The 26,139-nt window shown below is 44.8% G+C and overlaps 1 protein-coding gene across 1 annotated transcript in view; it reads right to left on the bottom strand.

Moving 5' to 3' along the window:
- entpd6 (ectonucleoside triphosphate diphosphohydrolase 6) overlaps positions 1–25,183 on the bottom strand; it is a 34,474-nt gene extending 9,291 nt beyond the window's left edge. Inside the window, exons 1-9 of the mRNA XM_079567736.1 lie at positions 25,026–25,183; positions 23,213–23,466; positions 20,394–20,470; positions 20,160–20,303; positions 18,575–18,650; positions 12,902–13,023; positions 12,767–12,840; positions 10,473–10,537; positions 2,214–2,321 (exon numbers count right to left, since the gene is read on the bottom strand). Of these exons, the coding sequence (XP_079423862.1) occupies positions 2,214–2,321; positions 10,473–10,537; positions 12,767–12,840; positions 12,902–13,023; positions 18,575–18,650; positions 20,160–20,303; positions 20,394–20,470; positions 23,213–23,450 (904 nt within the window). The 5' untranslated portion in view covers positions 23,451–23,466; positions 25,026–25,183. The remainder of the gene's footprint in view (positions 1–2,213; positions 2,322–10,472; positions 10,538–12,766; positions 12,841–12,901; positions 13,024–18,574; positions 18,651–20,159; positions 20,304–20,393; positions 20,471–23,212; positions 23,467–25,025) is intronic.
- Between the last annotated feature and the right edge of the window lie 956 nt (positions 25,184–26,139).

Raw genomic sequence — 26,139 nt, 5'->3', positions numbered from 1 at the left:
TTTATCACAATATGCTAATTTTTTTAGAAGGACCTGTAGACCAATAGTCGTCCTAAATCCCAGTTGGACAATGGCTTAGTGGTTAGTGATTGTGATTGATTGAATTGCAGTCATTATTTTCCACTTCTGCCCTGCTTTACTGTACAGTGGAACTGTTTTTGGCCGTAAATAGGTCCACCCTTTGCCGAATAACCATGGGATGCTACTGTAGGGCCCCCATGTGGATTTTTGCTTAGGGCCCCAGAAGGGCCAGCACCGGCTCTGCTAACCCAACACCTGAACACAATGTCAGTGTACAATTATACACTGACAAAGCACTTACTTATACTTATATCCTGTGGAGTGTAGCTTCTTTTAGAACAACGTTAAAAAGTGCATTCATTTCTGCTATTCAACTTACTGTATTTTTCGCACTATAAGGCGCACATGAAAGCCTTTAATTTTAACAGTGCGCCTTATGTCCTGGTGCGCTCTTTGTATCAACTTCTGGCTGTGTTTACACACCTACAGGTTTACAGGTAAACCAGCATTAATTAGTGCGCCTTGTATTCCGGTGCGCATTATTTATGAAAATAAACATTATCAGTGATAACGCGCCTTATAATCAGGTGCGCCTAATGGGGCGAAACACACGGTAAACTGTGAAACTAATATATGATAGACTCATTACATGCAAAGTGAGACATGTATGGCCTTTATTCATTATACTTTGGATGATTATGGCTATGATTATTAGTTTCACATTTTAACTTGAATTACAGAAATAAATGAACTTTCGAACGATATTCTAATTTTCCGAGTTTCACCTGTTACTGTTAAAGGCTACAGAATACGGATATATATTTTTTCTTTTACAATTTAAGATACAGCTTATATGATACAGAATAATTATAATTTGTATAAATGTAATTTCAAGTTACGTTGGGCCTGTCCTGGTCAGAAAGTCTCACCAGCTGTTCCAACCTGGCAGATATAGGCTTATTTCTATGGGAGAGGCTCATATGAGGTGGACATTCTTTTACTTCATGGCTCACAGTGAGGCCTTAAGCTGAGAAAGTTCTGACATGTTATACATTTCCTGAACCCTCAGAGTCTAGAGAGTTGCCCAGTATCAGAGATTTGTGTCTGTGATGTTCTTGGAAGAAACAGCGTTAAACGTAGTAAAACATTTTTTTGTGAAAATTGTGAAAAAATGTCCTCACATTTGAGTCTGAGGAGCTATGGTTACCACGGTAATTGTTACAGAGTAGCACCTTTGGGCTCAAATGAAACATGACAATGTCTTCTTTCCAATGATACCAAATACATTGGTGTAAATCATTATCTAATGGGCTGGAAATGGCCTAAACCAAAATATGGACCAGTGTCAAAAGTGACTTTTGACAGTTCCGAGGTTCTGAGTCTGTCGGTCACTTATTGGTCTTTAAATCATCACAGATCCAATAATGTTGGTTGGATTTTGATCATTTTTTCTGTGGAATGTGTCTACAGTCTGTTTAAAATAATGGCATATTGACTGATGCCATAACTGGCTGGAATAATTGATTGCCAATGAAGTAAAGATACAAATATTGGAAAAAAGTGAGAAAACGCCACATTTTTTTGTATTAAATTGATGCAAAAATGTGTAGAAATGTGTTTTTAGAGCGATTTTTTCAGTGGATGTTCTCAGCACATGTGTTCTGTGTATCTGGAATGCATTTATTGACAGCCTACTCAACCCACTGAGGATTTGAGGGAAAAAAGTCGTTTTTCACATTTTTCTGATAAAAATACAGGGTGCATGCACTAAAATGGCCACAATTTTTTTTCGCAATATTTCCAGCAGAGCAGACCCTCCAATTATTGGTCCTTAGGGTCAAAGTTAACAGAAAAAACACAAATAAAGCATATATCAGACGGTGTCAGGTTAAACCCAGTTTTGAGAGTTTGGGTCCCTGACTAATATGACTTTTATGACTTACAAGCAACAAATATGATTTCAGAGGGGATTATGGACATGTTTAGTTTTTGAATAAACTAATCATGAGTGAAAAAATCGGAAACATTTTTCCTTGTTTTTGTTGTTGTCACGACAAAACGTCATAACATACGCACGGCACGGGGTAAGTTTTGTCTTTTTGATTCTCTGACATGAAAGCTGAGATGTTCTGAGAGAAAACTACAGCAAAAATCTGCACATTGATCAATATTTTCCCAGAGCGTCCCGTTACCTGTGCCGTCCTGCGTCCTCGGCCCCGTGAGGTCGTGGAGGACGTGCTCGTGGTCCCAGGTCGCTCTCACGTCTGGAGCCACACAGGGAGTGACCAGGACAGCGCCCCCTGCAGACACACAGCGTTCACCGTCACCGCCACAGTCTGTCGTTTCTCGATGATGAAGCTACTTTCTTTAACCTCTTAACTCCCGCCTGAACCGAGAACATTTTCTCCAGTTCAGTTTTACCCAAATCTGCTAAGCCAGCCTCATTTGAAAGCCAAGATCTACAAAACTCATCTGAATGGATCTTTTTCTCCACATCATCAGATTTTTTCCCCATAATTTTTGGGGTTTTTTTCCAACTAATTTTTGTAACTTTTTTGTAAATTTTTTGTCAAATTGTTTGTAATTTTTTGCCACTTTTTCATCATTTTTTCATCATTTTCTGTCAATTTTTCATCATTTTTTCATCATTTTTTTGTCAATTTTTTGCCAGTTTTTTGTTATTTTTTCGTCATTTTTTTGTCAATTGTTTTGTCAATTTTTGTAACATTTTTGTAACATTTTTTATAATTTTTTTATCATCAATTTTTCGTCATTTTTTGTCATTTTTTTGTCCATTTTTGTGACATTTTTGCCACTTTTTCATTATTTTTTGTCAATTTATTGTCAATTTTCTGTCAGTTTTTTGTCACATCTTCATCATTGTTTTCGTCTCAGTTCTGTCTTATTTTCTCACCTTTTTTCCAGAAGCTTTTGGATTGGGGTAAAGCCAAACTGGAGAAAATGTGCTCGGTTCAGGTGGGAGTTAAGGGGTTAAATACCATCAGAAATACGCAGAGTCTCACTGGACTATGTTCCCCTGATGAAGAGAAATTCATAAAACAAGAACAAGTCCAGAAAGAAGCCACAGCCGTCACATATTTATGCTTTTCATGTTTTCAGTGTAAATTTGCAAATTTTCTCTGCAGCCATTTCGATGTTAAACTGCAGCAAAACCTTTTTTACTTTCAGGTGTTGGTGCATGAAATGTTTCCCCATTAGATCAACAGTCTTCTCTTAAAACAGACTTATTTTAATTTAACCCCTTAACTCCCACCTGAACCGAGCACATTTTCTCCAGCTTTACCCCAATCCAAAAGCTTCTGGAAAAAAGGTGTGAAAATAGCAACAAAACTGAGACGAAAACAAGGATGAAAATGTGAAAAAGGTGAGAAAAAATGGACGAAAAAGTGACAAAAAATGGACAAAAATGTGACAAAAAAGTGAGAAAAATTTGACGAAAAATTGAGAAAAATTTGACGAAAAAATGGACGAAAAAGTGACAAAAAAGTGACAAAAAAGTGACAAAAAAGTGACATAAAAATTACAAAAAAATTACAAAAAATTTACAAAAAAAGACAAAAAAAGTGAGAAAATTTTGACGAAAAAATGAACATAAAAGTGACAAAAAATGGACCAAAAAATGCAAATAACTTGACGAAAAAGTGACAAAAATGAGATGACTGCCCAACAAAAAAAGTGATGAAAAAAAATCTGATGATGTGAGGAAAAAGATCCATTCAGTTTTGTAGGTCTTAGCTTTCAAATGAGGTGTTACACTGGCCTACAGGATTTGGGTAAAGCTGAACTGGAGAAAATGCTCTCGGTTCAGGCGGGAGTTAAGAGATTAAAAAAACAGTAAAATGTGAGTCTGCAGGAGCAACTTCAAAGTGCAGACGTCGCCCCCTGAGAGGAAACCGCACTGGAAGGTGAGTCCGCACATAAATGATAAACAGATTTATTATTGCGGAGTTAAAGAGCTGCTCTTTCCGTCGCAGAGACGTACAGAGAGGCCGTGACGAAGTGGGTCAGGGTTAGACCAGAGGGATTAATAAGCCATTATCTGATCTTATAATAACTGCAGCTCCAAGATAAACCCGCACCAGCTGTTCAGCCCCGACATCAGAAGGAGCTCGCTACTGTCCACGTGTTCATGCACTGTCCACACTGTCCACTCACTGTCCACACACTGTCCACTCACTGTCCACACACTGTCCACTCACTGTCCACGCACTGTCCACACACTGTCAACACACTGTCCCCGCACTGTCCCCGCACTGTCAACACACTGTCCACACACTGTCCACGCACTGTCCACGCACTGTCCACGCACTGTCCACACACTGTCCACACACTGTCCACACACTGTCCACACACTGTCAACACACTGTCCACGCACTGTCCACGCACTGTCCACGCACTGTCCACGCACTGTCCACGCACTGTCCACGCACTGTCCACGCACTGTCCACGCACTGTCCACACACTGTCCACACACTGTCCACACACTGTCCACACACTGTCAACACACTGTCCACGCACTGTCCACACACTGTCCACGCACTGTCCACTCACTGTCCACGCACTGTCCACGCACTGTCCACGCACTGTCAACACACTGTCCCCACACTGTCCACGCACTGTCCACGCACTGTCCACTCACTGTCCACGCACTGTCCCCGCACTGTCCCCGCACTGTCCACGCACTGTCCACGCACTGTCCACGCACTGTCCACGCACTGTCCACGCTGTCCACGCACTGTCCACGCACTGTCCACGCACTGTCCACGCACTGTCCACACACTGTCCACTCACTGTCCCCACACTGTCCCCGCACTGTCCACGCACTGTCCACGCACTGTCCACGCACTGTCCACGCACTGTCCACGCACTGTCCACGTGTCCACACACTGTCCCCGCACTGTCCCCGCACTGTCCACGCACTGTCCACGCACTGTCCCCGCACTGTCCACGCACTGTCCCCGCACTGTCCACGCACTGTCCACGCACTGTCCACGCACTGTCCACGCACTGTCCACACACTGTCCACTCACTGTCCACACACTGTCCACTCACTGTCACCGCACTGTCCACGCACTGTCCACGCACTGTCCCCGCACTGTCCACGCACTGTCCCCGCACTGTCCACGCACTGTCCACGCACTGTCCACGCACTGTCCCCGCACTGTCCCCGCACTGTCCACGCACTGTCCACGCACTGTCCACGCACTGTCCCCACACTGTCCACACACTGTCCACACACTGTCCACGCACTGTCCACGCACTGTCCACACACTGTCCACACACACTGTCCACACACTGTCCACGCACTGTCCACGCACTGTCAACGCACTGTCCACACACTGTCCCCGCACTGTCCACACACTGTCCACACACTGTCCACACACTGTCCCCACACTGTCCACGCACTGTCCACGCACTGTCCACGCACTGTCCACACACTGTCCACACACTGTCCACACACTGTCCACGCACTGTCCACGCACTGTCCACGCACTGTCCACGCACTGTCCACGCACTGTCCACTCACTGTCCACGCACTGTCCACACACTGTCCACGCACTGTCCACACACTGTCCACGCACTGTCCACTCACTGTCCACGCACTGTCCACGCACTGTCCACGCACTGTCAACACACTGTCCCCACACTGTCCCCGCACTGTCCCCGCACTGTCCACGCACTGTCCACGCACTGTCCACGCACTGTCCACGCACTGTCCACGCACTGTCCACGCTGTCCACGCACTGTCCACGCACTGTCCACGCACTGTCCACGCACTGTCCACACACTGTCCACTCACTGTCCCCACACTGTCCCCACACTGTCCCCGCACTGTCCACGCACTGTCCACGCACTGTCCACGCACTGTCCACGTGTCCACACACTGTCCCCGCACTGTCCCCGCACTGTCCACGCACTGTCCACGCACTGTCCCCGCACTGTCCACGCACTGTCCACGCACTGTCCCCGCACTGTCCACGCACTGTCCACGCACTGTCCACGCACTGTCCACTCACTGTCCACACACTGTCCACTCACTGTCACCGCACTGTCCACGCACTGTCCACGCACTGTCCCCGCACTGTCCACGCACTGTCCCCGCACTGTCCACGCACTGTCCACGCACTGTCCACGCACTGTCCACGCACTGTCCACGCACTGTCCCCACACTGTCCACACACTGTCCACACACTGTCCACGCACTGTCCACGCACTGTCCACGCACTGTCCACACACTGTCCACGCACTGTCCACATACTGTCCACACACTGTCCACTCACTGTCCACGCACTGTCCACACACTGTCCACGCACTGTCCACGCACTGTCCACGCACTGTCCACGCACTGTCTCCACACTGTCCCCGCACTGTCCACTCACTGTCCCCGCACTGTCCACACACTGTCCACGCACTGTCTCCACACTGTCCACGCACTGTCCACACACTGTCCACACACTTTCCACGCACTGTCCCCACACTGTCCACGCACTGTCTCCACACTGTCCACGCACTGTCCACACACTGTCCACACACTGTCCCCACACTGTCCACGCACTGTCTCCACACTGTCCACGCACTGTCCACACACTGTCCACACACTGTCCCCACACTGTCCACGCACTGTCCACACACTGTCCCCACACTGTCCACGCACTGTCCCCGCACTGTCCACGCACTGTCCCCGCACTGTCCACGCACTGTCCACGCACTGTCCACGCACTGTCCACGTGTCCACACACTGTCCCCGCACTGTCCCCGCACTGTCCCCGCACTGTCCACGCACTGTCCCCGCACTGTCCACGCACTGTCCCCGCACTGTCCACGCACTGTCCACGCACTGTCCACGCACTGTCCACGCACTGTCCACACACTGTCCACTCACTGTCCACACACTGTCCACTCACTGTCCCCACACTGTCCACACACTGTCCACACACTGTCCACGCACTGTCCACGCACTGTCCACGCACTGTCCACACACTGTCCACTCACTGTCCACGCACTGTCCACGCACTGTCCACACACTGTCCACACACTGTCCACTCACTGTCCACGCACTGTCCACACACTGTCCACGCACTGTCCACGCACTGTCCACGCACTGTCCACGCACTGTCTCCACACTGTCCCCGCACTGTCCACTCACTGTCCCCGCACTGTCCACACACTGTCCACGCACTGTCTCCACACTGTCCACGCACTGTCCACACACTGTCCACACACTTTCCACGCACTGTCCCCACACTGTCCCCACACTGTCCACGCACTGTCTCCACACTGTCCACGCACTGTCCACACACTGTCCACACACTGTCCCCACACTGTCCACGCACTGTCTCCACACTGTCCACGCACTGTCCACACACTGTCCACACACTGTCCACGCACTGTCCACACACTGTCCCCACACTGTCCACGCACTGTCCCCACACTGTCCCCGCACTGTCCCCGCACTGTCCACGCACTGTCCACACACTGTCCCCACACTGTCCACGCACTGTCCACGCACTGTCCCCACACTGTCCCCACACTGTCCACGCACTGTCCACGCACTGTCCACACACTGTCCACGCACTGTCCCCACACTGTCCACACACTGTCCACTCACTGTCCACGCACTGTCCACACACTGTCCCCGCACTGTCCCCACACTGTCCACACACTGTCCACGCACTGTCCCCACACTGTCCACGCACTGTCCACGCACTGTCCACGCACTGTCCACGCACTGTCCACACACTGTCCACACACTGTCCCCGCACTGTCCCCACACTGTCCCCACACTGTCCACGCACTGTCCACACACTGTCCACGCACTGTCCACACACTGTCCACGCACTGTCCCCACACTGTCCACACACTGTCCCCGCACTGTCCCCACACTGTCCACACACTGTCCACACACTGTCCACGCACTGTCCCCACACTGTCCACGCACTGTCCCCACACTGTCCCCGCACTGTCCCCACACTGTCCCCGCACTGTCCCCGCACTGTCCACGCACTGTCCCCACACTGTCCACGCACTGTCCACGCACTGTCCACGCACTGTCCACGCACTGTCCACACACTGTCCACACACTGTCCACGCACTGTCCCCACACTGTCCACGCACTGTCCCCACACTGTCCACGCACTGTCCACACACTGTCCACACACTGTCCACGCACTGTCCACGCACTGTCCACGCACTGTCCACACACTGTCCACGCACTGTCCACGCACTGTCCACGCACTGTCCACGCACTGTCCACGCACTGTCCACGCACTGTCCACGCACTGTCCACACACTGTCCACGCACTGTCCACGCTGTCCACGCACTGTCCACGCACTGTCCACACACTGTCCACTCACTGTCCACACACTGTCCACGCACTGTCCACGCACTGTCCACACACTGTCCACTCACTGTCCACACACTGTCCACGCACTGTCCACGCACTGTCCACGCACTGTCCACACACTGTCCACACACTGTCCACGCACTGTCCACTCACTGTCCACACACTGTCCACGCACTGTCCACTCACTGTCCACACACTGTCCACTCACTGTCCACACACTGTCCACGCACTGTCCACGCACTGTCCACGCACTGTCCACTCACTGTCCACGCACTGTCCACTCACTGTCCACACACTGTCCACGCACTGTCCACACACTGTCCACGCACTGTCCACTCACTGTCCACACACTGTCCACACTGTCCACGCACTGTCCACACACTGCCCCCACACTGTCCACTCACTGTCCACACACTGTCCACGCACTGTCCACACACTGTCCACACACTGTCCACGCACTGTCCACTCACTGTCCACACACTGTCCACACTGTCCACGCACTGTCCACACACTGTCCACGCACTGTCCACTCACTGTCCACACACTGTCCACACTGTCCACACACTGTCCACACACTGTCCACGCACTGTCCACTCACTGTCCACACACTGTCCACACTGTCCACGCACTGTCCACACACTGTCCACGCACTGTCCACTCACTGTCCACACACTGTCCACACTGTCCACGCACTGTCCACACACTGTCCACACACTGTCCACACACTGTCCACTCACTGTCCACACACTGTCCACACACTGCCCCCACACTGTCCACTCACTGTCCACACACTGTCCACACACTGTCCACACACTGTCCACGCACTGTCCACTCACTGTCCACACACTGTCCACACACTGTCCACGCACTGTCCACGCACTGTCCACTCACTGTCCACACACTGTCCACACTGTCCACGCACTGTCCACACACTGTCCACGCACTGTCCACTCACTGTCCACACACTGTCCACACACACACTGTCCACACACTGTCCACGCACTGTCCACTCACTGTCCACACACTGTCCACACTGTCCACACACTGTCCACACACTGTCCCCGCACTGTCCACGCACTGTCCACACACTGTCCACACACTGTCCACACACTGTCAACACACTGTCCACACACTGTCCACACATCTCTGCCGGATCTTATTTCAACTGTAGGTAAATTATCGAGGGGCCACATGAGGAACCTGAAATGCACCAATAACAATAACTCAACTTTATCCTATTGTACAATGCAGCAAATTATGTATTTTGAATAAATAATGAAGCCACATCAGGTCTAATGGGCTTAACCTCTTAACTCCCGCCTGAACCGAGAGGATCTTTTTCCTTTTTTTTCAATCATTTTTTTGTTGGGTATTCAACTCATTTTTGTAACTTTTTTGTCATTTTTTTTGTCATTTTTGTCACATTTTTGTCATTTTTTCGTCAAATTTTTTATCAAATTTTTGTCACATTTTTGTCATTTCTTAGTCCATTTTTTTTGTCACATTTTTGTCATTTTTAGTCACATTTTTGTAATGTTTTTGTCACATTTTGTCACATTTTTTCGTCAATTTTTTATCATTTTTTTCACATTTTTGTCAATTTTTTGTAAATTTTTTGTCATTTTTTTGTCATATTTTTATCACATTTTTGCCATTTTTTCATCATTTTTTGCCCGTTTTGTGTTATTTTATCGTCATTTTTTTGTACATTTTTCGTCAATTTTTGTCACTTTCTGTCATTTTTTTGTCATTTTGTGTACATTTTTGTGACATTTTTGCCACTTTTTCATCATTTTTTTGGTCCATTTTTTCTCACTTTTTTGTCACATCTTCATCATAGTTTTCGTCTCATGTTCTGTCGTTATTTTCTCACCTTTTTTCCAGAAGCTTTTGGATTGGGGTAAAGCCAAACTGGAGAAAATGTGCTCGGTTCAGGTGGGAGTTAAGGGGTTAAACATTTTGTTCTTTCCTGCCATGTCAAAGCTGAATAACCCTAAACCGTAACAACGCACATCTGGCTCTTACAGCTGTGCCAACAGAAGCGGGGCACCTGCTTTACCACAGTGGAGGATGTGGAGGACTGACCTGGAGCGGAGGAGGGTCGTCCCAAAACCTCAGCACGAGCCGACATCAGCCCCAAGCCCAGATAACTGCAACACAGAGGCCTTTAATGTGGGGAATCAGACTCAGAGCTCGGTCTGTAGAGACTGTAGGGCTGTACCTGTGTGTGTAGAGGCTGTAGAGGCTGTACCTGTAAGTGTAGAGGCTGTAGGGGCTCGGTCTGTACCTGTGTGTGTAGAGGCTGTAGGGCTGTACCTGTGAGTGTAGAGGCTGTACCTGTGTGTGTAGAGGTTGTAGGGCTGTACCTGTGAGTGTAGAGGTTGTAGGGCTGTACCTGTGTGTGTAGAGGCTGTAGGGCTGTACCTGTGAGTGTAGAGGCTGTAGGGCTGTACCTGTGTGTGTAGAGGCTGTAGGGCTGTACCTGTGTGTGTAGAGGCTGTAGGGCTGTACCTGTGAGTGTAGAGGCTGTAGGGCTGTACCTGTGAGTGTAGAGGCTGTAGGGCTGTACCTGTGTGTGTAGAGGTTGTAGGGCTGTACCTGTGTGTGTAGAGGCTGTAGGGCTGTACCTGTGTGTGTAGAGGCTGTAGGGCTGTACCTGTGAGTGTAGAGGCTGTAGGGCTGTACCTGTGTGTGTAGAGGCTGTACCTGTGTGTGTAGAGGCTGTAGGGGCTCGGTCTGTACCTGTGAGTGTAGAGGTTGTAGGGCTGTACCTGTGAGTGTAGAGGTTGTAGGGCTGTACCTGTGTGTGTAGAGACTGTAGGGCTGTACCTGTGAGTGTAGAGGCTGTACCTGTGTGTGTAGAGGCTGTAGGGGCTCGGTCTGTACCTGTGTGTGTAGAGGCTGTACCTGTGTGTGTAGAGGTTGTACCTGTGAGTGTAGAGGTTGTAGGGCTGTACCTGTGTGTGTAGAGGCTGTACCTGTGTGTGTAGAGGTTGTACCTGTGAGTGTAGAGGTTGTAGAGGCTGTACCTGTGAGTGTAGAGGCTGTACCTGTGAGTGTAGAGGCTTGTAGGGCTGTACCTGTGTGTGTAGAGGTTGTACCTGTGAGTGTAGAGGTTGTAGGGCTGTACCTGTGAGTGTAGAGGTTGTACCTGTGAGTGTAGAGGCTGTACCTGTGTGTGTAGAGGCTGTAGGGCTGTACCTGTGAGTGTAGAGGCTGTAGGACTGTACCTGTGAGTGTAGAGGCTGTAGGGCTGTACCTGTGAGTGTAGAGGCTGTACCTGTGTGTGTAGAGGCTGTAGGGCTGTACCTGTGTGTGTAGAGGCTGTAGGGCTGTACCTGTGAGTGTAGAGGCTGTAGGGCTGTACCTGTGTGTGTAGAGGCTGTAGGGCTGTACCTGTGAGTGTAGAGGCTGTAGGGCTGTACCTGTGTGTGTAGAGGCTGTAGGGCTGTACCTGTGAGTGTAGAGGCTGTAGGGCTGTACCTGTGAGTGTAGAGGCTGTAGGGCTGTACCTGTGAGTGTAGAGGCTGTAGAGGCTGTACCTGTGTGTGTAGAGGCTGTACCTGTGTGTGTAGAGGCTGTAGGGCTGTACCTGTGAGTGTAGAGGCTGTACCTGTGAGTGTAGAGGCTGTACCTGTGAGTGTAGAGGCTGTAGAGGCTGTACCTGTGTGTGTAGAGGCTGTACCTGTGTGTGTAGAGGCTGTAGGGCTGTACCTGTGTGTGTAGAGGCTGTACCTGTGTGTGTAGAGGCTGTAGGGCTGTACCTGTGAGTGTAGAGGCTGTACCTGTGAGTGTAGAGGCTGTAGGGCTGTACCTGTGTGTGTAGAGGCTGTACCTGTGAGTGTAGAGGCTGTACCTGTGAGTGTAGAGGCTGTAGGGCTGTACCTGTGTGTGTAGAGACTGTAGGGCTGTACCTGTGTGTGTAGAGACTGTAGGGCTGTACCTGTGTGTGTGTAGAGACTGTACCTGTGTGTGTAGAGGCTGTAGGGCTGTACCTGTGTGTGTGTAGAGACTGTACCTGTGACTGTAGAGGCTGTACCTGTGAGTGTAGAGGCTGTAGGGCTGTACCTGTGAGTGTAGAGGTTGTAGAGGCTGTACCTGTGAGTGTAGAGGCTGTAGGGCTGTACCTGTGAGTGTAGAGGTTGTAGAGGCTGTACCTGTGAGTGTAGAGGCTGTAGGGCTGTACCTGTGAGTGTAGAGGCTGTACCTGTGACTGTAGAGGCTGTACCTGTGAGTGTAGAGGTTGTACCTGTGAGTGTAGAGGTTGTAGAGGCTGTACCTGTGAGTGTAGAGGCTGTAGGGCTGTACCTGTGAGTGTAGAGGCTGTACCTGTGAGTGTAGAGGCTGTAGGTCTGTACCTGTGAGTGTAGAGGTTGTACCTGTGTGTGTAGAGGTTGTAGGAGCGGTTGAACAGGCGCAGAGAGTGGACGGAGTCTGACGGCGCCTCCTGGAACTGAAGACAACACTGAGAAAAGGCTCTTATTTTGAAGGCCAGGTGCGGGGGCGGGTCTCACCTGGGGGCTGGGTTCGAAGGTCACCTGAGTGGAGCCTCCCCCCAGGTCCAGCATCCCCACAGAGGTGGCGGCGCCCCCTACGGCCCCCAGCAGGAAGTTCACGGTGAGCCACGCGGAGATCCCTGAAACGCAGGCATTTTTACCCTCTTAAACCCCACCTGAACCGAGCACATTTTCTACAGCTTGGCTTTACCCAAATCTAAAAGCTTCTTGAAAAAAGTGTCAAAATAGCGACACAAATGAGACAAAAATTAGGATGAAAATGCACAAAAGAGCGATGAAAAAGTGACAAAAAACTTGGTACCATTAAACAACATCAGCATTAGGAGTGTGACAATATATCGATTTTCGATATCGATAAATTAACATTGTAAATGTTAATTTACAAATTAACATTTAAAACAATAGGCCTGGCACACCCTCCCATATATATTATATAATAGGACTAAATAAATAGATGTCAGTTAAAAACTAAAATAAAAAGGTGGGTCTTGAGCCTGCTCTTAAAAACATTGTGGTTCTCTGCAGCCCTGAGCTCCTCCTCAGGTGGTTCCAGAGGCGAGGGCCGTAATATTGGAAAGACGCCTCACCATGAGTCTTTTTGTTGACTTTAGGAATAACTAGGAGACCCCTGCCGGAGGAGCGAAGGGGCCGTGAAGGTTCATAAGGTAAAAGCAGTTCTGAAAGATAAGAAGGACCAAGACCATTAAGACATCATTGATAGCCAATGACGCCTATAGACGTCAATTCGTTTTTTTGTTGCAGCAAAGCCTTGAGCATGTCAGGTGTTAAAATCTTAGTTGTGCTGCCTAATGCTGCCACCTATTGAGTTGAGCTTTGAGGTCAGAAAACAGCATTCGGGTGATTTCACCTGTTTTCTACAGATGATTACTAAAGAATGTAAAGAGGTACAAACAAACTTTTTTAGATGAAGGAAGAGAGTCTAATCTTTCTTTTGATGGGTTTTGTGTTGACATAGACCTAGACCTAAATTGTCTGTGGGTCTTGAAAAAACAGTCAAAATCCTGAAAAACCTCTGGCAGTGGGAGCTCTCTGATTTGAAAATGGCTGGCAGTCAATGAGTTAAAAGAAGTCATTGACTCATTGAGTTAAAAGAACTTTAAAGAGGGGGTATTATGCTTTTTTCAATCACATAGCACCAGACTATATCACACTACAATGATGATGAAACCTTCTGTTGGTCTGTAAATGCAGTAAATTAGAATAACTGCCTTGTATAAAATTGCTCTCTCAAAATGGCTGTAGTGAATGTCTTGAAATAGGCCTCTGTCTCTTTAAGAACCTCTGACCCTTTCCGACACGCCCCCTCCACACACTGTCTGTGGCATCAGTGGGGAGGGGGTTCTGCTGAGGAGCAGTGGTTGGTTACTCGGCTGGTGACGAAAGCTCGGAGGCGTCTCCAGGAGGTGGGGGCGTTCCTAGGAGGACTCAGGCAAACCTATCCCTAAAATGGCCGCCATCAGAGTTTTTACAGATTACTCAAAAATACGTGAATGTGCCAAGGCAACACTTCAGGCATGTTTTTAATGAAGGGAATGACAGAATAACATGATGTAAAGCTTGAAAAAGTCCATTTTGCATAATACCCCCCCTTTAAAATTGATCCTGAAACACACGGGGAGCCAATGCAGCGATGCTAAAACCGGTGTAATGTGGTCCCGCCTCCCGGTCTTCGTCAGGACACGAGCTGCTGAATTTTGTAGAAGTTGTAGACCTGAGTTCCTCTTTTTAGGAAAGCATGCTTTAGTGTCTCCGAGAGAGAATGGGGCGGACTCTGGCTATGTTCTTTAGATGGTAAAAACCTGTCTTTGTGATATTCTTCATGTGTGGAATAAACGCCAGCTCAGAGTCAAAGATCACACCCAGGTTCTTCACCATTGCTCCCTCTCTCGATGTTTGGAAAGTGCAGGGCCTTTCATAAACACGTAGAAAGAGTAGTAGTATTGCATTACTCTCGTCTCCGCGCGTGAATCCTGTTTCTCCACATCATAATAACAATAATTCCTTAATGGCGGCGGATCAGAAACGGATGATCTAATCTCTAAAGTGGTTCGTCCAAACAATTAGTGCCTGCGGGTCGTTGAAGTGCGGATTACGGCCCGGTCCTCGGCCCTCAGACCTCGCGCCGGGTCCTGATCCGGTTACGCTCGCGGCCCGGGCCTCCAGGAGATTACGGCGTTTGTTGAAATGGCTTCTTACGAGCGCTCTCTAAGAGTTTTACACTAAAGCCGCGCCGCGTTTACCATAAAACGCCGTAATGGACCAATGATGTTCCCGACCTCTGACCCCAATGTTCTGCGCCGCCAAGATTACACAAGAATTACTGCCGCTGCCGTGTACAAGTACTATTACTACGACACATGCTACGACCACTAATGCTGCTGTAGATAAGCACGTTTATGTGTAGAGAACAATTCAATCCATAAAACATCCTCATAATCATTCATCAATTACATTAAAGACGCCGATGCCGATATGCAAGGCCGATATTTTCATACATTAAACAAGGATCACTGGATTATTCTTCACTACATTTCCTTGGGTAAATGACAGGCTTTAGGTTGCATTAACCTCTTAACTCCCACCTGAACATGTTTTCTCCTGTTCTCCAAATTCTCCAAATCTAAAAGCTTCTTCAAAACAGCCATAAAAAAAGAAAATTAAGATTTAAATAGACAAAAAAGACGAAAATCCTGCAAAAAAAAGACAAAAATCCAACAAAAAAGTGACAAAAATTCAGCAAAAAAGTGACAAAAATCCAGAAAAAAAGACAAAAATCCAGCAAAAAAAATGACAAAAAATCAGCAAAAAAAGACTAAAATCCAGCAAAAAAGTGACAAAAATTCAGCATAAAAGTGACAAAAAAATCAGCAAAAAAGTGACCAAAAAAAAAAAAAAAGTGACAAAAAAAAAAAAAAAAAGACAAAAATCCAGCAAAAAAAGTGACAAAAAAGTAACAAAAGTGCCATAAAAAAGTGACAAAAACACATAAGGGTAAACACAGCACAGACGGCGTTAGCATTTAGCCTCTCCTCCTCTATAGCTCCAAACGAAGTCAAGATAGAAGATAACGAGGTCTTCCATGTTTTCCCTATTTAAATATGGTTACGTGAAGTGTTCCACTACAAAGTATAATTACACAAAATTAAACAATGTGGATTTTATAATTTTGTTTAATTTTGTGTTTCTGTGTTTACGTGACTGAGGACACGCGTGAAGACCAGACAGGTACACATGAACTCGCCTAAGCTCAGGTAAGAACATATCTCAGTATGGAACAACGGTGGCCTGTTCCTTTAAAATGCTTTGATTTTTAATTCCTCATGTTAAGGATCACGGTTTCCGGCCTCATTGTTGGAGGGGACGTTTTGAATTCTGCATATATTCATTGTTTGACTTGACTGAGCCTTGGTGTCGACAGCGGTTACGGCATTGCTCTGCTCCGTGTGGTCGAAACGAAGGCAGATTTGTGTTGTTTTGTGTTCGCTTATAAAAGTAACTGTCCACATGAACTTCCACAATATACAAACCAGAGCGAAAGGGACCACATTCGCCCTATTCCTGACAGGAAGTAACACATCCACAATCGCAACACGTGGCGACAGTTTATATTGATATCTGTTCACCTGCAGCGCCGCCTTCAGAGCCGCGATAAGTGAATTTATATGGAGATCCATGAAGTCCATCTGATCCAGCAGCAGAACCTCCGCTTTGTTCCAGCTCCTTGTGCTACTTTCTTAATCCCATTGTCTCCATGCGGACCCCCCCTCTCTCTCCGCCCCTCTCTCCCCCTCTCTCTCCCTCCCCCCTGCCTCCCTCTCTCCCTCTCTCTGCCTTGCCCCGATAATCCCATTGTGTGTAGATTGCTGTAGATTTGGGGAGATTGCTGTTCCGGAATAATCTGCTGTTATTGGCGTTTGGGAAATCATCCAGAGGTTTGGCCTAATCCCATTTCATCTAATAACATCCTCATTCAGACTCTAATAACGTCTAATAAAGAGTCCAGGCCACGCGACCCCGGCAGCCTCAGCGCGGCGCAGACAGGGGGCGCTCTCACACGGCGCTGCTGCTGAATATCACCTTCATGTGCGAGTTCTTATTCCTCACATTCATGCTCCTCTGCTTCAGCTGCAGGACGAGCAGATCTGACATTTGGAGTGATGCCAAATCATTTAAATTCCCGACGGACGTGATCGACAAGCGTATTAACCTCTGAACTCCCACCTGAACATGTTTTCTCCTGTTCCCCAAATTCTCCAAATCTAAAAGCTTCTTCAAAACAGCGATAAAAAACGAGAAGAAAATGAGGATGTAAATTGACAAAAATCCAGCAAAAAAAGACAAAAATCCAGCGACAAAAGTGTCAAAAATTCAGCAAAAAAAAGACAAAAATCCAGCAACAAAAGTGTCAAAAATTCAGCAAAAAAAGACAAAAATCCAGCAACAAAAGTGTCAAAAATTCAGCAAAAAAAGACAAAAAATCAGCAAAAAAGACAAAAATCCAGCAACAAAAGTGTCAAAAATTCAGCAAAAAAAGACAAAAATCCAGCAAAAAAAAGACAAAAATCCAGCGACAAAAGTGTCAAAAATTCAGCAAAAAAAAGACAAAAATCCAGCAACAAAAGTGTCAAAAATTCAGCAAAAAAGACAAAAATCCAGCAACAAAAGTGTCAAAATTTCAGCAAAAAAAGACAAAAAATCAGCAAAAAAGACAAAAATCCAGCAACAAAAGTGTCAAAAAATCAGCAAAAAAGACAAAAATCCAGCAACAAAAGTGTCAAAAATTCAGCAAAAAAAGACAAAAATCCAGCAAAAAAAGACAAAAATCCAGCAAAAAAAAAAAAAATCCAACAAAAAAAGACTATAATCCAGCAAAAAAGTGACAAAAAATGCATCAAAAAAGTAACAAAAGTGCCATAAAAAAGTGACAAAAACACATAAGGGAAATAAAAAGTGACGACAATGGCAAAGAGGAGAGAATGGATTTGGTTTTGGCGGGTGGTGAGAGGTTAACCAATCGGAGAAAAGTCGGATATGACACAAACGGCGTGCGACGTATTTTGTTGGAAGGAAGGAAGTTTTGTTACACACATTAGGACATGGAGGAACATGCAGGGGGAGGAAAATACATAATTTTAACATTTTTAAACATTTTTAAACTCTGTATAGTCCCTTTAATGCGTAGAATGAGCTCAGACCTGTTCACCACAACTGCCTCTAAAATCCTGCACTGTCACTCAGAAAGTTTTTACTTCAGGTCTGAAGTGCCGTCATGCACAAAGCTTAATATAGAAGGTGCAGTTACACGTATGACCTGAGGTGGCAGTAGTGAGTATAAAATGGCTGACTTGCATCTAACCCCTTTAATGCGGCCGCCTAAACAGGAAAGTGTTGTGGGAAACCCTGCACATACAGCATGTTTTCTTTTTGCCTTTCATTTTACACTGGGGCAATTAACCAACAAAATAAACTTTGGTGGGAAAAATCTAAAGTGTGGGGGTACAGGCGGAGAAACGCCACCTGCAACATACTGACGTTTCCGCCACGAGGACTCATGTTATAGCTGTAGTTGGTCTGGTCATATTTGCTGTTGATTATGTTTAATGTAATGGTGAGACGTGTTGAACTGAATAAAGTGAAAGTGGAGCTGACCTTCGTCTGTGCCGTCTAAGATGGACACGCTGTCGTCTGTGGACACGAACGGAGACGAGCGGAACAGCGCCCTCACCTGGCAGGAAAACATGGTGAACAATGTTATTGCCTCAGAAACCAAGAAAAACGTAGAAAACACATTCATTCTGTGTTCTAAACGTATGCATTAACGAATCTTCAATGGAGCAACAGAGAAACGTGAAAAACAATTTACTTCTGCAATTGTTCAAGTTAAATACCGTAAATGCTCTAATACAGGCCGGGGCCTTTATTTACTCAAGGGCATCTCGGACCAGGCCTTTATTGGAACCAGGCCACAATCAGAGACAGGCCTATATTTCTATTTGAGCAAAACGGACGACCAGGAAAACGAAGAAAAACGAGATTTGTGTCCATTTGCACCTAAAATATTAGGTTCATTTATTAACTAGAAATGCAATGGCTGCACCATTGCGATTGACTGCGGAATTGCGGGAAGCGAATGCAGAAATTGCATAAACTGTTCAAATTGCATAAATTGCTAAATTTGCATAATCTAATTTTCATAAACTGGTAAAATGCATGAAATGTCATGTTGCATAAACTGTATAAACTGCATAAAGTGGTAAAATGCATGAATGGGTCAATTTGCATAAATTATGTAAATTGCATAAACTCTTTAAAATTCATAAATCCTAAATGGCATAAACTCTTAAGTTGCATAAACGGTTTAAAATGCATAAAGTGGTTAATTTGCATAAATTGTTAATATTGCATAAACTTTTATATTCCATAAACTGGTCAAACTGTTGAAATGGCCTCAGTGCTTGATTGGCAGAAGCTGCACAAATGGCTGAAAGGCCTGGAGTCTCCCCATTGGCTGGATTCCCCCATACACACCAATGCAAAAATTTCAAACTCCCGTATAAAAAAACTGGAAAACTGCAGAAGGCCAATTTTTTCTCAAAACCCACAAGTTGCAGAAGCTGAACATGCACAAAGTGCAGAAATTGCAGAAAATGCAGAAAAAAGTGCAGAAAAGCATGGATTTGCGGCAGCCCCATTATAAGTCAATGGGAAAAATCTCCGACATTTCGGCCGATTGCGGAAAAACCGTAAGTTGCAGAAGTCCCAAAAGTAATAGCACCCTTCTCCTCAACATGCGGAACGTTTTGATGCATAACTTGCATAAATTGCACAAAGCATGAAGGTGCTGAAAGCTCTAGAAAATCGGGAAAAAGATGGAAGAGGAATAATAATAAAGAACATGAAAACCAATAATTGACTGCGGAAGAATTCCGCAGTCAATCAATTAACATTTCAAACCCTCTCCCTCTGTCAGACCCGGCCTCTGTCAGACCCGGCCTCTGTCAGAGACCCGGCCGCTAATGGAATACAGGCCAGTATTAGAGAATTTACGGTATATCCATTTCAACGCGGTATGTGCCATTCCATGTAAGCACAAATCTGACACATTTTTCTTGTCCGATATATTGTTTAGCCTGATAATAAAAGTGCTGATGGTGAATATTAAACTAAAAATACTTGGTTTATGTGTTGATTACTGAACGATAAGTCGATAGTAATGATAGTGACTCGTCCAGACCTGGTCCAGGAGCCGGTCCGCCTGGTCTCCCTGCAGCAGCCGCAGTCCCGCTGTGGCCTTCAGGAAAACCGGAGTGGATCTGTGGAGCTGGACTGGGACCGTGGACCGGGCCAAGTCCAGGAGCTGCACCAGACCTGCCCTGGACTGGACCGACAGGCAGAGGACGAGAGAGCACGCAGAGGAGAGAAAGTCAGGAACATTTAGGAAACAAGGAGCGACAGGTTTAGTCTGTACCTGAGGAGGGTCTTGAGCGAAGGCAGAGAGTCCGGGTTTAATGGCTTTAAAGGTTTCCTCCAACAGCTGCGGGACGTCTGAGGACAGAACCAGCTCAGAGTTCACTAAAAGTTTATAAACCGAAAGCCATATGACATTTACTGAAGTGTTAAGATTGAAAAGTGCATTAACACAAAATGCAACAAAGTGCTGTTACATTTGAAACTGGTACTGGAAAACAAAGGAGTGCAGGAAGAAAATCACTCTAAACACAAGTATTGAAAGTATTGCAATACTTGAAAAAGTATAAATACTACTATTGCGATCCGATCCGATATTTTGTCCCAACCTTTTGTTTATATACATCGTGACTACAACACTCGTCACAGCAGGGACATATCCATCAATTAAATGTGTATTATATTTAACCTCTTAACTCCCGCCTGAACCGAGAGGATCTTTTTCCTCACGTCACCAGATTTTTTTTCCATCATTTTTTTGTTGGGTGTTCAACTCATTTTTGTAATTTTTTGGTCATTTTTTGTCCATTTTTTTTGTCCATTTTTTTGGTCAAATTTTTGTATTTTTTTGGTACATTTTTGTCATTTTTTCGTTAATTTTTTATCAATTTTTTGTATTTTTTTGTCACATTTTTGTCACATTTTTGTCATTTTTTCATCCATTTTTTTTATCAATTTTTTGTCATTTTTTGTCGCATTTTTGTCATTTTTTGTCACATTTTTGTCATTTTTTTGTCATTTTTTTGTCATTTTTTAATCAGATTTTTGTATTTTTTTGTAACATTTTGTCACATTTTTGTCATTTTTCCGTCAATTTTTTATCACATTTTTGTCATTTTTTCGTCCATTTTTTGTCAATTTCTTGTGACATTTTTGCCACTTTTCCACCAATTTTTCGTCACTTTTTTGTCAATGTTTTCTCACTTTTTTGTCACATTTCCATCATTGTTTTCGTCTCAGTTTTGTTGCTCTTTTCACACCTTTTTTCCAGAAGCTTTTGGATTGGGGTAAAGCCAAACTGGAGAAAATGTGCTCGGTTCAGGTGGGTTCACTGAGAATTAATAATCTCTTTTTCAGGGGAGTTCTGGCCGCAGAGGGAAACCGGAGTACCTGGAGGAAACCTGACACGGGGAGAACATGCAAACTCCACACAGAAAGGCCCCGTCCAGGTGGGAATCGAACCCGGGACCTTCAAGCTTTTTCCAGGTCAGGGTCAGAGTTAGGACCTAATAGTGTCTGTTTGGCTTCATCCTCTGAAACTGACTCGGACTTCCCAGAACAATGAACAGGCCACCACTACACGTTTAACTTTTCGACATTTTACCAAACTATGGACCATAAACATCAGTATATTTAACTGAATTGATTTTAGAGTTTTTTTTACAAAGAAAAAAACTGAAAAGTGTGATTTAGTGAAACCAATCGCCTTCAGAAGCTTCCTGATGATTTCTGAATGATCACATAATGACTAAACAGAGTCTCCCTGAGTGAAATCTAATGTGAGTTCAAATACAGCTGCTCTGTGATGGTCTCAGGTCTGTTAAGAGACTATTTTGGAGCAGAAGCATCATGAAGTCCAAGAACACACCAGACAGGTCCGGGATCAAGTTATTGAGAAGTTTAACCCCTTAACTCCCACCTGAACCGAGCACAGTTTCTCCAGTTTCTCCAATGATGGAAATGTGACAAAAAAGTGAGAAAACATTGACAAAAAAGTGACGAAAAATTGATGATAAAGTTGCAAAAATGTCACAAGAAATTGACAAAAAATTGAGGAAAAATTACAAAAATGTGACAAAAAAATGACAAAAATGTAACAAAAAAATGACAAAAAAATGACAAAAAAATGACAAAAATGTGACAAAAAAATGTGACAAAAATGTGACAAAAAAAGACAAAAAAATGACAAAAATCTGACTAAAAAAAGACAAAAAAAGGCTAAAAAATGACAAAAAAATGACAAAAATGTGACAAACAAAATGACTAAAATGTGAAAAAATGTGACTAAAAAAGACAAAAATGTAAAAAAAAGACACAAATTTGATAAAAATGTGACAAAAAAAAGACAAAAATTTGACAAAAAAATGACAAAAATGTGACAAAAAATGACAAAAATGTGACAAAAAAATGACAAAAATCTGACAAAAAAAAGACAAAAAAAGGCTAAAAAATGACAAAAAAATGACAAAAATGTGACAAACAAAATGACTAAAATGTGAAAAAATGTGACTAAAAAAGACAAAAATGTAAAAAAAAAGACAAATTTGATAAAAATGTGACAAAAAAAATACAAAAATTTGACAAAAAAATGACAAAAAATGTAACAAAAATGAGTTAATACCCAACAAAAAAAATGATGGAAAAAAAATCTGATGACGTGAGGAAAAAGATCCTCTCGATTCAGGCGGGAGTTAAGAGGTTAAAGCTGGGTTAGGTTATGAAAATATTTCCAAAGCTTTGAACATCTCTCAAAGTACAGTTCAGGGTATCTGCAGGGTTGGACAAGTCAAATGTAAGACTTTTTAAGACCTTTTTAAGGCCCCGCGGACACCCTGACAGTTAAATCCACCATCCAGGAATGGAAAGAGTCTGACATCACTGCAAACCTACCAAGACCCGGCCGTCCTCCTAAACTTACTGACCGAACAAGTACAGCACTGACCACAGCTGTTACCAAGAAGCCTATGATGACCCTGGATGAACTGCAGAGAGCTACAGCTCAGGTGGGGGAAACTGTCCACAGAACAACTCTCAGTCATCATAGGCTTCTTGGTAACAGCCGTGTGTAGATGACACTCAGCATATCGGGTAAGGACTCACGGTTCTGCTCCAGGTCCAGGCGCAGCTTGAAGACGTGGACTCGAGTTCCCGTGCTCCCGGCGTCAAACATCACGGCGAACTGGATCATCCAATCAGGATCCGGCGGGGGGGCTCTGGGGGCGGGGCCGGGCGGTCGCAGGGGCAGTGCATCGCGGGAGTCGTAGTGCCGTTTGAGGACCACCAGGTAAACCAGGACCAAGGCCAGGACCAGGACCAGGATCAGCCTGGGCCTCCTCATTCCGCCGCACGGCACCCTGGGAAACGGAGTCCACAGTCAGAGGAAGGACTAAACCGGAGTCCGAAGTTCTAGCTACGTTTACTTCACTGTCACATGAAGCTTTTGTGAGAGAAACAGCCCTTGCCTCGGGAAACCTGCTTCTTTTAAACTTTCATTCCCCTCGAGAGCTTTACTGAGCTTTTCTGCCTCTGTGGCGGTTTCTATTTTGTGCTGATGTTGTTCCTGTGCAGCAGGAACAACAGTTTTCTCTGTGGAAAAACAAAGGAACCTTTTCTAATCAACTCCACACGACGAGGGTCACAGCGCAGAACCAAAGAACCAAAGAACCAAAGAACCAAAGAACCAAAGACACTCGAACACAAGTTTTTATGCTGTTGGTTCTGGGACACCATTAAAGGAAGAGATTTTGTTGTTTCAGCTAAAAAAATAAAATAAAAAAAAACTCTTGTTTTCCCACTTTTTTTACATTATATTTTCCCCCCATTTTTTTAAATTGGAGATGAAACTGATATTGTAAATTTGGAGATCTTGACAAAGCAGAAACTCATTGAAACGACACCACTGTAAATGGTGCTGTAATTAGGCCTATTAGAAAAATAAGGGAAAATGCAAAAGCAAGTTCTTTATTTGTCATTTTTGTTCATGAACAAATGAAAAATGAAAGGATAAGTTTACAGAGCGAGTTAAGCTCTTACCACCCACCACAACCAAATGCATTCTCTCCTCTTTGCCATTGTCGTCACTTTTTATATCCCTTATTGTGCTTTGTCACTTATTGTGCTTTGTCACTCTATTACTTTTTTGCTGCTCTTTTGTCACTTTTTTGTTGGATTTTTGTCTTTTTTCTGCTGGATTTTTGTCTTTTTTCTGATGGATTTTGTCACTTTTTTTGATGGATTTTTGTCGCTTTTTTGCTGAATTTTTGTCGCTTTTTTGCTGGATTTTGGTCTTTTTTCTGCTGGATTTTTGTAACTTTTTTGATGGATTTTTGTTGTTTTTTTGCTGGATTTTTGTTTTTTTTCTGCTGGATTTTTGTAATTTTTTTGCTGTTTTTTTGTTTTTTTTGCTGGTTTTTGTAATTTTTCTGCTGGTTTTTTTGTCTTTTTTTCTGGATTTTTGTTGCTCTTTTGTCACTTTTTTGTTGAGTTTTTATCATTTTTGTCGCTTTTTTTGGTCACTATTAAGCGTTTTTTTGTTGTGTTTACATCCTCATTTTCTTCTCGTTTTTTATTGCTGTTTTGTAGAAGCTTTTAGATTTGGAGAATTTGGAGAAAACATGTTCAGGTGGGAGTTAAGAGGTTAATAAAGGTTTGCTGTGACTTTATAGGCATCTGAAACAACTGAGACTAAACCTCCTTCTCAGCACCACTTCAGAAAATATGTGACTTTCCACAAAGCTAAGGGTTAATCCGGCCAAACCAGGTCTAAAAAACAGACCAAGGCAACCCCGGAGGAGCGTGAGGAGGGGGAGAGTGCAGCCGCAGAGAAAACCAGTGCAGTCTTTGAAGCTAGCCCCTTTAGCCCAAAGCTAACAGCTGTTTTTACTTTTTACCGCGTGTTCCCTCTTGTTCTTACCGTAGAAACCGCGGCCCCGGGTCCGCGTGCGTGAGCCCCGTGCACACCGACACACGGACGCGCACGGTTCCGTTAAAAAAAACAGTTAATATCGTTTTAACTTCGCGGCGGAGACGGACACATGACACACACAGGGCACCTCTGTCAACAATGGTGACGTACACGTAAACCCGGAAGCAAAGCGGAAGTGAGACCAAAATCCAAAGTAAAATACATTTTATCACTATGCGCTTTATTCGGATTAGTTTTATTTTCTTCTCACCCTTGAAAGGATTTAGTTTTTGTTTTAAATTTTGTTCTATTAAGTTTTTATATTGTTTTGCTTGATTACTTTCCACTTCAAATCGAATCCACTTCATTTGCCGTTTCCAGTGTTGTGCGTTCAACAAACAAAAACAATGATACACATAATAAAACATAATAAATCGCTAATAATTGAAAGAAAAAACGTTGGCATTTTCATCCTATAGAAGTTAAAGAGGCTAAATAGAGCAAGAAAAGTAGGTAAGTAAGTGCGAAATAGTGTTCCTGGGAAAAGCTTAGCAGTTGATCCGTCTTATTCTCCAGCAAACGTCCATTAGCCGGAACAATAGGGATAGAAGGCTTGTTGTGTGGCTTAGCTGTGAGTCTTGCCCGGATACCTCCTTGTTTTTCCCTTCTTTGTTTCCTGTAGCACTGGGGTAGGCAAGTTTTCTTGGCCGAGGGCTGAAGCCGCAGATTATAAACCCAAAGTAAAGCCCAACACTGGATAAATGACCGTCAGGAGATAAATCACGTCAAATGGCTTGAATTAAAGTTCTTCTATGTTGAATTTGAGCCGGTTTGAACTAATCTAAGATACAAATGCTGTAGCGCCAATGGAACAACAACAAAAAACACTTGTCTGTCTGCCTTAAAACAATGTGTTCTGCAACCTCCAACTTAATCTTTCTAATACATATGTACAACGAATCGTATCCATAGCCCATGAATTAGCCTTTGTCTGTACCTGTATGTGAGAGAATGTGTGTGACAGTGTTATTAGTATTATTTTTTTTATTTTTTTTATTTTTTCATATTTCTTATTATTTAGTTGTTGTTTTTTTCTTTCCATTTGTTTGCTCTTCCTTTTTTG

This window comes from Gobius niger (genome assembly GCF_951799975.1).
Source record: "Gobius niger genome assembly, chromosome: 12".
Lineage (NCBI taxonomy): Eukaryota > Metazoa > Chordata > Actinopteri > Gobiiformes > Gobiidae > Gobius > Gobius niger.
The sequence above is the reverse complement of the archived record's forward strand: the minus strand, read 5'-3'. Positions and strand labels throughout refer to the sequence as shown.